The following is a 12,047-nucleotide window of genomic DNA, read 5'->3' on the forward strand; positions in this document are numbered from 1 at the left end:
TATGAAACATAAAAATCTTGCCGATTCGTCTGGTATTGCCAATGAAAAATTTCTTCTTTTTTTATTTGGAAGAATTTTACAATCAATTCTCATTGAAAATTATAAGTAAATTATTCTAGCGTGGTACTATAACGTGAATAATAAATGATTATCGTTTTTAAATCTAGAAGGTAATGTCTTTTTAGCCTGCGGATCTGATCCGTCGTGTCAAGTAATTGGGTTTTCGTGGTTGATAACTCTTATGTCATATCTGTTACTGAATTTGGATATTTCTTCTTTAACCGTGGGTATCTTAAGGTCGCGATCCGATTCCTCGTTGAAAGGAGTTCGTTTCCACCGTCTGAAGCACTATCGTCGTCTACTATCTTGTCAGGTTCAAAATAATGCTAGTCATCGCTCCTATCGCTATCGAACATGTCCTTTTTGCATATTTTAGGCATCGCGTATAAGGTATTATAAAAAATATATGAAACATAAAAATCTTGCCGATTCGTCTGGTATTGCCAATGAAAAATTTCTTCTTTTTTTATTTGGAAGAATTTTACAATCAATTCTCATTGAGAATTATAAGTAAATTACTTTGGCGTGGTACTGTAACTTGGATTGTAAGAGTTTATAGTATGTTTGACTCTAGTTGAATCTAACGCTTCAATCTAAGGGCTATTGTCTTTTCAGTCTGCGGACCTGATCCGTCGTGTCAAGTAATTGGGTAACTAATGGGTTTTTGTGATTGTTAACTCATATGTTATATCAATTACTTATCCAAACATGAAACCTAATCTATCGAACGTTGTGATCTTTATTTTGATAAAGCAAAATGGATCGTACGTAATTCGATAAAATAATATAAAACGGAAAATATTGTACATCCATTATTTTCTTATAAAACGAAAGAAACTTTTCGGACGATCTAATAGATACACCGCGTACGAGTAGAATCGCAAATGCACGCTCAAAGGCTCGCGTTTCGTTAAAAAGAGAATTTATTTGGAAATTTCCGAAATTGACGAACGACGTCGATCACGCGACTGTTTAAACGAAAGCAATCGTTACTGCTGGAAGAAAATCTTTCCCGTGAAAAAGTTTAAAACGTCGTGAGAATGACGCGTTTGTCGTTGAAAAACACGCCTTTCCACGTGGAATGGTCGTTTGAATAAAATTATCGTCGCGTTACTCGCCCAGTCTTTGCGACAACGTTGCACGAACTTATTTACTTGCTTTAATAGACGCTGTCCTAGTTTTTCTCGGTTAAACTTTGTCCAGTATGTTGTACGCGCAGAAATAAAAAAACAGATCTACCTGTATGAATATGAATTTATATAATTTGTATAAGAATCAGGTTACGTTATAACAGTTATATCCCTAAACGATAGGACGTAAACGATCTACTTGATTCGTGGATTAAGGAGCTCTTATCCTGCGCAAGAACAGGGTCGTGCGACAAAGACGTTTTCTTCGTCGGAATATTCTTTCCTGCAAACTGCAACGAACATACATCATCGCGGCTAAAAAAAGAGAATAAAGACTTAGCGTCGGAGAAATGTAAAGAGCGAAAATGAACGTGGGAAATGACGAAGAGAAAACAAGGTGACGTAAAACGACGAGAAAGACAAAAAGGATACGGTGGAGATGGAAAGTACGAACAATATACAGGAAAAATTAACGACTGCGTGATCCAAAGTTAGAAAAGTGGAAGCAGAAGAGAAAAGCGAAGAAGAGCAGAGGGGATAGAGGAAAGAGATGGCGGATTGGAGGACGCGGAGGAAAAAAAAAAAGAAAATCACGGTGATGAATAAAATCGGGGGAGTCGGGATGAAGGAATAAAAGAAGAAATTGGCCGGTATAAGAGGTAGAAACGGAGAAACGCGTTTAAAGAGGAAAGAGGAGGAAAGAAAGAGTGAAATAGCGGGAACGAGGGAGGACAAAAACAGAAGCGGAAGGGGCAAGTGGAATGCATTTGCGATCCGGGTCTGGGAGGCTGGAAACCTTTCTCATACGCTAAATCACCCGAATCTACGGCCTGTATCCCGCTAGAAGCAAAGGGAAAGGGAAAGGGAAAGGGGACGGCCGTTCTTTATATTTTATTCACGTTTCATTTCACCCTGTTGTTACCAACCGCGGGGACATCTTTCTACGCTCTACCGTCGCGATTATTTCGCGAAATTGTTTTCTCGATTTATCCTGAATTTCGTCGGTCGACCATGTATATTTCAAACTTCAATTATGCCCTTTCGCGAGCACTTTCGTACTTTCAGTCTGTACCTTCGCATTTTCATACGACCGCGCGTTACTAGGTTTTGCGCGCTTCTCTAGAACGAATAAAAACCAACTTGCCGAAGGATCGGCAGACGAATATGCGAGAGAACAATCTTGTTAACTCGTCGACAGTTATGCGCGGCTTTTCTACGTTTTTCCTCCGTGGAAATATCGCTGTGGACCGATATCGAAAGAACCAGCGTTGCCGGTGTTACGCGTGATTGATGCCTGACCTAACCCAAACTTAACGCGTTCGAGCTTCCGATAGGTCAAACGTATTACAAGAAACAGTTCTCCCTTTAGATATTTTACTCTTTAGATACTCTAATCGAGAGTAATATCTAAAAATGCTAAACATATGTGGAGGATGGTTGGTCGAGTCGTTGTTTAAACGACGAGATTACTTCATTTTTAAATCGTCAAATATATTTTGAAATATTATAAATATAACTCAGAGTCAACCGTAGATCGCTCGATACTGGTCGTTAAAAGAATGTTCGACAAGAACGCTCGATACTAACTGCAGAGAGAATAAAATTGCTCTAGACCGAGATTGAAGAACTGGTCATCTTACGATCGCGCTCGTTTATTTATACCAACTCGGGGGAGTAGCGTAAAGTTTAAATTCGACTTTGTTCGACGGTTGCACGTAGCGGTGACGTTGTTTTGGAGTTTGTTTATTATTACATTATGCATATCCTAACGATACCGATACTCCGAGGCAAAAGAACAACATGATTCGAATTGTCCTGCAGCTCGTGTGCCGCTACACATAAATCATATCGCAAAAACCAGACAGAAACGTAAGGTCGCGCGAATGGTTTCCCCTTCGTGCCGGGGTGTAAACGTAAAAGTACACAAATGGACCGCGAGTTCGTTAATTATTTATCGTACGACGCGCGTGATTCGATTGTTTTCTTTATCGATTCTACCCAACCCCGTATAGCCTTGTCCGTTCGTTTGTGATTCGAGTCGTCTGCAAAATTAGTAGGCGAAAGCGTAGAGTATTATAATCGTTGTTATTATGGCAACGAAATTATCGAATATGCAAACTCACTCACCGTACATTTGCTGAATACCGTGTCTGTCGTCTTCCGGCAACTCGTAATTAGAGCTCAATCCTTGGTACCATGGATACATGAGCGCTCCAGAAACCGAGCTGTGTGCTAAGCCAAGAGAATGGCCAAATTCATGCGCGGCCACCGCGAAAAGGCTGGTTCCTGAAAGGCAAAAGAACCGTTTCAAACTTTGCCCTGTTACTCGGTTATTCATTCTCCTATCTATACCTTCTTATTTCCGTTATTCGCGTCTTCTTCCAACTTTCTTTCGCGAGAAAAAGCAAGAGAAATCGTTATCGTTAAGAAACTAAGTAAAGAGGATCGGACAAAAGATACTTCCATTATACGAGGAACGAATCTCGCGAGAATGGCAGATCGTTTGGACGCTGTTCCGAAAAGGTCTCTCTCGATATCCGTATATTTTTAGTTGTAAAATATATGATATCGGAAGAAGGGTTTTGTTTTCTCGATAGCAACCGTTATTTCGTGGATACTGTGAAATATTCTTTCGATAAACTGGTTTCGTGCTACCCACCGTTCTTTCATTAATATCTCCAACGATATTTGAAACGAACATCGAATTTTCGATCGAAGCAAACACCAGCAACGTAGAAATTATTTTACGAATTTAATTTGTAAGAGTTATTTTACGTTTCGCCTAAACGGCGAACCAGATAAAAACGTCCACGAAATAGATAAATAAGAACGGAGTAAACGATAATCGACGTCTGATAATATCAGTCACTTTGGGTCGTTTATCAGAGGGATATCAAAATTTGTCGACGGTTTGACGGAAGCTCGAGTTTGGCGTTAACGTACTTTCCTTTTGATGGCTTTTTATCTTCGTTCCGTCTCGTTTCGCATTCGGAACGTTCGTTGTGAGATGTGGGTCGAAATCATAAAATTAAAGCTCGCGAGGCTGGCGATAAAAGAAGCGCGCGTTCAGTCGCTACGAAAAGCGAATAAATGCGATCGTCTTCTTTCCGACGTATCACCGAGAAAATCTGCATCAATTTCTCGTTTCTTCGTCGAGATATTCTACCCTGAGAGACGAAGTAGCGTATCTTCGAAGAAGAAAAAAAAAAAGTTAATGTAACGGGACGACAGAATAAAGAAGAAAAAAATAGCTTAACTCGGAACGGTGTTCGTACAATTAAATAATACGATAATTTTATATAAAATAACTATAACGCGACTCTTAAGACTTGGCACACGTAAAACCCAAAAATGATACAAATGAAATACGTAGAACGTGGAAAAAGGTAATATGTATGCGTGGTACGTAGCACGAAAAATATAAAAATATCGGAATATCGCATAACGTTAGCGTATAGAATATAACAAACTGCGTCCATTAATATTTCACACGGATTGATATATCTGCGTGCAAGTATTGTCCTTTCGAATGAAATGTTAGCGAAATGTCGGAACACTTTTCTAAAAGAACACAAAGCCGTGAGCGGCATAAACTTGGAAAACTCGGCTCGCGAAAGCATGAGGGAACTTACACCTGGTGTTACATCGTGTTGAGGTTTATCTCGAAATGGAATAAAGAGGAACGCGTGGATGAATGTATAATAGAAATATATTTAAGTAAGTATAAGTACAGTGTATACTGGTCCAGATCCGCACGCTGGCAGCGTTACTTCGCAACAGAGCTCCGAAGCCACGCACCTATGGGTTTTTATCTAATTACGAAAACTGGCCCGTCTATACCTCCATTGCATCGTCTGTGCATGGCATGTTCCTGGAAGAGGCTACGAGTCTGAGAGGCTTTTCAAATCGATTTAGAGATAAACAATACTCGATGGCTTCGAGGACTAAGAAAACTAAACACCAGAGAAGACGTAGAGTTTTCCTCCAACATATCGAAGAATTTAAAATGGGATTACCAAATGGAATTCAAATTTATCATGTTTTTTCCCTCTATATTCCTTGTTTTCGTTGGATTGTAAAAATATACGGCGTATGAGAGAGAAAAAAAAAAAGAAGGAATAGACTCTGTAAATTACGAATATGACGCAGAGAAGGTCAAGAGAGAAGGCGAGTAGCGTAATCTTGACAAGTGCAATTTGCGTAGTGACTGCAAGCACATCGCAAAACGTCGATCAAAGGAAGGGCGTTGATGCAAAGGCCTAGCGTGGCATCCGTGGCGCGGCGCGATCTTCTCGGTGAAGTTTCCTCGTTACGAACTTTCAGCGCGTCGCGTCGCGTCGCGTCGTCGTGATACATACTTCGAAATCTCGATGTTAACAGCAGCTAGCTGCAATATACCGGGAGTCAAGTGCTCTTAATCAAAAGCCTGCTCGAGGACGAGCATGAAAATAAGTGGAACGGATTACGGTCGTCCTCGAAGGGCTCTTCAGATTGCCGAGCCTCGATATTCCAGCGAGTTTTTTTTACAGAAATTACACCACTCTCGTCGTACCTTCGTGTACCTTCTTCATTTAGGTTGTTGCATACGAATTATTTGGATAGCGGATGCCTGCGCGATCACGATAAATATAAATCTGCAAAAGTGTAACGATAACGCTATATTAAAGAATTTTTACAAAAATATAACGAACTTTTCAAACAAAATTCTTACAGCGACGGTACGATCGAACACGAGGTGATTCTACGTGAAAAAATAAGTCGAAAATATAGAATACAATTTTTTCTTGCGACGCTTCGTTTCTGAGAAAATCGAGCTTAAATTTTCGGACGAATAAACGTTGCGTCAAATTTTGTTCTTTTATCTTCACGTAGTATCACCCTCTGTCCGGTTGTGCTACGATTTCCGACTCACCCTGTATTCGCACGGTAACGTTTTTGGAATATCAATGTTAAATCCGGCAAAGAATTTATCGATAAATCGGTTGCTCGAAAAATCTCTCCCGCTACGTCAGAATTCCAGATGAATTCGTGTCAAGACTATTCTAGGAGGATGCTAATTTTCCGATGGATTTGCTGATCGTGATGTTCCGGTTTCTCGTCGTTTGCAAGCGTTCTGTGGTTCCCGACGGTATGTGTCAGACGTGACATTAGTTGTTCGTAACTGACACTAACATCGCCGAATATTACCCATACAGAAGCTTCGTCTCGATAATAGGAGAACGAATTTTCCAAAGTTAAAATATGTTACGATTCCGTAACATATTTTAAGTCAGATTTTCATTCGTTCGATTCGTAACTTGACATTCTTTCTACGCATCGTGTAATAGTTTACAAGGAAAACTGCAGACAAATTCGAAACCACACGTTCTTTCGTGAAAATTTTCGTAAAACTAACAGAATGAAAGATAGCTGGTTTTACGAGCGAAGACGGAGAAAGAGAAGAAGAAGAGGAGGAAGAAGAAGACGATTGTTTCTTTAAACCAGCAATTTAGCCAAAATATTTATGCCACTTTTGGAAAATTACCGAAATTATAGGCATTAGCGGCGCTATTAATAGGCGGACCCTGAACGATGTCGGTGAATCCAGGATAATTATGACCATGCTAATGGAAACTATGCAACGCCAGCAGCAGAGAATGAGAGCTAAGCTGGAGTTATTAACGAGGCCAATCGGAATTGCACCGACCATCTATCAAAATCGAACCGCGAGTAATAATTCGCTATACAGGCAACAGCCGTTGACCGATTCTGAATAACCATTTCGATTTTCTTCGTGCATTATCAAGCCAATTAACCGTCGTAACCTCATCGTGGATCGTAGAAAATCGCATCGAGTCGCATCTAGGTTTCAAGCAAGCGTTCCCACATGGCGAATTGGGAATTTGGCTTTTTTCCTTACTCTACTTACATTTTAATTAAAATAGGGAAACGTATGTAGTCGTTACTTGACCATTTGCTTCAAAAGTGACACGACAGTTTCATCGTTGTTCCAGTTGATTTTCCTTGCAACTTTGTTTCGAATAAACGAACCGAATAATCCATCCTCTTAACTAATTTACTTTTTCTCTTTTCCAAAGTTGTACCATAAAGATTCGTTTCATTCTCTTAGGTAAAGCGTAGTTAAATCGTAGTTTAAAGAAGAAGAGGAAGCAAACATAGCAGAAAGAAACGGTAGTAATTTCAAGTTTCTCGTCTGATATTCTGCTATTCGATAGGAACGAAAATTATAACGACGAAAGTTTCATCATACTGCATAAAATAGAACGTGAATTACGTTAAGCGAATGATCAATTCCTCGGATATTTAATAGTTAGATAGTGATTGACTTATGCGTCAATTTAACGTCAGCCAAGTCCGAGACACGTTTCGAGATCGATTTAGGCATTAGGTTAGCGCTAAGTCTCGGATTTGCCTCCAAGTTTCGATTTTGCACGGAGTTTCGCGTTTGGGCTGTCTCGGAATTAGATCTTTAGCAGGGATCGAGTGTTGGATAGGTCAAGCCACCATAGAACCTTCTCTAAGCCAACATCTAAATTATCTCTCATCATTAGTTATCGATAAAAGTTTGATTAAATGGGAAAAAATCAGAATGCACGACACGCTGTTAGATCTGTTGAAGCGATCGACGCTTCTAGGAAAAACTCTATATCTGGTCTTCGGTTTTCTCAAGCGCCGAGGTCATCGATAGCGCATAGACGAAAGAATGCGTCGACGACAGACCATAAGCGGCACACGTGCGACGTTGGCTTCAGCGTTCTGCTAGTCTCAGGGTAACATTGCTAGCGCGTGGATCTGGATCAGCTTACATTGTATTCCACAAATTGTACTTTATATTCACAATAAATATACCTTACAATTTACCCACGCGTTTCTTTGATTTCCACATATATCGAATAACTTTAACAAGATCGTTAACGTTTCTCGTAGCTTTGACAAAAAATAACAATACGGCAATATGATGGAACAGAGGGAAGATTTTGGCGATCGTTTTCTTATTTCTTCTTTCGGCCCACGGGATGACCGAATTGGCGTATCTCCAGCAAATGGAAAAAGGCTCGATCGCTCTTGCGAGAATTTCTCGGTTCCGGAATCTTTTCTTTTCATCCGCAAATCCCTTTAAACTTCCTCTTACTTTGCTTCCTTCCATCGTCATTGCAAAATCCTGCTTTGCACAAAGTGGAACGCGTAGAAATTTTTATTTTGACATGTGAACGAGCTAGGCGTCGTTACTTTAAAATTTCATCGTTACCGTTGGTCCGCCGATTTCGCTCGATATTCCTAGTTGAAGCCGCTCGAGTTACGAATCCGTCCGATTTGCGAACTTGCTGGCACGTACAACGATATTAGGCACGACGTATTTCTGCTTTCAATTAAAAGTTGTCGAAACTTTCTGCCGTTTTTTCTAGGAACGACGTAGCGTCGTATAAAACTTTTCGTTAAGAATACCTTTGTATAAAAATCAAGATTTCGCGGTACAGGGTTTCCTAACGACGCAAATATTCGCATGGTTCCGAGTTTAAGCGAAATACGCCGCGATTATGATCGAACGATTCAGAGGGAATGTTCAGTTGGATAAATGTCTGGATAAAGTTGAACTCTACGTAGGGAAATCCGTACGTTTCGAATTATCAAATGTTAATATATACAGGCTCCTTTAGATTGAAACGTTAGATTCAACTAGAATCAAACATACTATAAACTCTTACAATCCAAGTTACAGTACCACGCCATAATAATTTACTTAAAATTCTGTATGACAATTGATTGTAAATAGTCTACCAAATAAAAAGAAAAAAAAAATATATATATATATATATATAGGCAGATGTAGCGAAAAAGAAAAGCTAGTTTTAAGGAAAGGACGGATTTCTGTTCTCTACCTTGGTCACTGAGCTGCCGAATTCTTACCTTCTTCGTTGCTGTTGTCGTCCTGCAACAACCATATTTCTTCCTCGTCAAAATGAACGTCTCCGCCGCGATCTCTACCAGGAAAGAACGCATGTGCCAGAATCTGGCCTCTCCCATCGAATGGATATCCATCGCCATGATGACCACTGAAGCAGAATACGTAGAAGAGTAAACCAATCGACGTTAAATCGAACCGAATTATTTTCTATCGCTACTTATTCGATTTGGCAGAATTCACAGGATATTCGCCCAGTTACGCGTGTTCTGACGTTTCCGCGCGAACGCGACCTGACGATTTCTATGCTATTTGCTGTTTGTTCGGACGTTACTGCAGCTCCAAGTTCTCACGGTATCTCGGTCGTACGATGCGCAATCTCTCGCTTCGTTTTGCGGTTCGTTTAATTTGCCGTTTCCCTAGAGCGAGTCTAGAACAGGGACGAGACGCGGCATACCCTGAGCCATAATTAAATTCCGTTCGCGAGTATTCGTCGATTATCCGGACAGCCGATACGCCACTGTTATCGTACCATTCGGATGGCTAATCGGCAAACCGAATCATTCGTCTTCCCTATTCTTCCCTTCTTCCTGGTTTCGTTCGATTTCCGCGCGACCTATAGTTTCGACGTTTATCGCCACGGTCTCGGAATATTCGACGGGTTGTCGAATAAATCGCTTTCGATCGGTAAGAATATCGATACCTATGAATTAACACGGCGACCGGTACGAATATTATATCCTCTGAGATGCGTTTAATCGATAGTTTGCGATCGTTTAATTCCGACGCTTGTTTCTGCTAACGGTATCGGCTCTCCGATATTATATATGGTGGAGTCGAAACGTGTACCAGCGGAGTTAACTGCAACTTTTATAATCCTGAGAGAATTGGTAAGACAAGTCTGCTTTGCTCGTTTCAGTTCGTGATCTTACGATGCGCGTTCGATGTAACCGACAAACTAACGTTTCATAATTTGTTACGAGCTATCCAATACCATATTAATTACGTATTGCTTACTATTAGTATATCGAATTCGAATTTAAGTTAAATTTATGCTTTTTACACGAAACACGATTAAGGTCCCAATTTCGTTAAATTTTGATCGAGAGGACAGGAGAGGCAGACGCAATATTAGGAGAGAGAGAGAGAGAGAGAGAGAGAGAAATCGCAGGAAACGAACGTGGTTGGTAGGGACGCGTTCGATAATAATTATTATCGATTCGATTCAGTCGGTCGAAGACTTCCATGCGGTTTCATGCACGTCACAGATGTTATGCGCGAGATGTTGATCACAAATTAGGTATACATTATGCAACAGTTCGTCGTTACTTACAAACTATAGGAAAACCAATAAGTTAGATAAATGAGTTCTATATAGATGACCTAACGGATACGCGGAACCGATATCGGTTCAACAAGCACACCTTTATTTTTTTCATAAGTATAGCGAAATTTCATTCTATAAATGATGCTATTCACGATAAAAAAAAAAAAAGAAGATTTTACGCTATAACGTATCTAAACTGTGTTTGCATCGGAGAAAAGTGACGACGATTTACACAATATGCGTAGAACACGCGTATAGGAAAATACATAAAAAATGTATCACGAAATGCAGCTGATGCGTCTTTTCTTTTACGAAATTAACGTAAACTCCAAACCAGTAAAGTCGTTCCTTAGTTGCGAACGATCGATTAATTAAGGAATTAAAAATACGAAACGTTTTCAATACTATACCATGGGATTTCGTACCCTCCGGTTACTTTTGCTTTAATCATTTCGAAGGAGTGGTAGATCTTCTCTTTCTTATTTTTACGTTTCGCTAATTTTTTGACGCGAAAAAACCAAAATTGTTCGAAAATTAAATTACGCCAAAACGATGTTCTTTGATCACTGAAATTGTAATTTTATGTGCTTTCATGGTTGAGGTATACGATTCCTCGATTACAGGGATCGTGTTTAGGCGCATAATACCATTGCATAGTTAATGTAATAAAACTATGGTGGTTGAACATTTTTGTTCGTTCGACCGCTAACGACCTAGTATCGTACGGTATCGTTCTGACGGCGCGGTGATATAATCGCAGGATATAATCAAGTGGCGATGTACATTTTCGTTGAAAAAAGCGTAAAACACTTTCGGCTTTTCGAAGCGTTTACTTCGTTTAGCTTGTCGAATCGAAACGTTTTGCGCGATATACGTTTCTATCAAGATATTAACATAGTACCGTAGTAGTATCCACGCGAATCCGTACGATAATTTTAAGCCGCGTCTATAAAGGCACAGCGGTAAACAAAGAGAAGGAAATAATACGAGCAAACAAAGAGAGAATCAATAGCCCGATTCTCGGACTTCCTTGTTATCGGGAAATTTATCGCAATGGCGTAACTGGGAACGGGCGTATGATTAAACGGAAGAGGTTTATTTAAAATCTGCTGTTCGCGCGAATTGCTCGACGGCCATGAAGAAAGCTATGTAGCGCCGCGCGCTGTGCACTCGTCAATATGTTTCGGGATAAAAAGAAGAAAAGACAAACCGAAATGGAAAAAAAGATGGAAAAACAACGATCCCCTGCCATGTTCGCTTCGAGCGAAGTTCAAATTCGTCTCCTAGTTAAAAAGCATTGTGCTGGGATAAAAGAAGGTAAATCTAGCCGTATGAGCAAAATTTCCATTTTCGTTTCTTTTCCGATCTTTTCGCTCATCCGTTTCTTTAAATGCCATTTATTCGTACAAAAAAAAGCGCAAATTCTAATTTCGATTATTAACTAAACAATCCACGTACGATGGAATATATAATAAGTAAAATTGAAATATATACACGTAGCTATCGATTAGACTTTATCGTTAACTATCCTCGCTATTTGTCCACTCGCTTTTGTCTCCAACTGTACATCTGTATATCTAAATAATCCAAGTTTCGCGATTTATTCTAAAGTACTACTGGCCCTACA

General features: G+C 39.9%; 1 protein-coding gene across 8 annotated transcripts in view; it reads right to left on the reverse strand.

Annotated features, from left to right (window-relative positions):
• Positions 1–12,047, reverse strand: part of Mmp2 (Matrix metalloproteinase 2) — a 108,751-nt gene that overhangs the window by 7,921 nt on the left and 88,783 nt on the right. For all 8 annotated transcript variants that reach the window (XM_072004193.1, XM_072004191.1, XM_072004198.1 and 5 more), the window contains 2 exons: positions 9,099–9,244; positions 3,318–3,476 (listed from right to left, as the gene is read on the reverse strand). In XM_072004193.1, the coding sequence (XP_071860294.1) occupies positions 3,318–3,476; positions 9,099–9,244 (305 nt within the window). The remainder of the gene's footprint in view (positions 1–3,317; positions 3,477–9,098; positions 9,245–12,047) is intronic.

Source organism: Bombus fervidus, chromosome 5, assembly GCF_041682495.2.
Source record: "Bombus fervidus isolate BK054 chromosome 5, iyBomFerv1, whole genome shotgun sequence".
Lineage (NCBI taxonomy): Eukaryota > Metazoa > Arthropoda > Insecta > Hymenoptera > Apidae > Bombus > Bombus fervidus.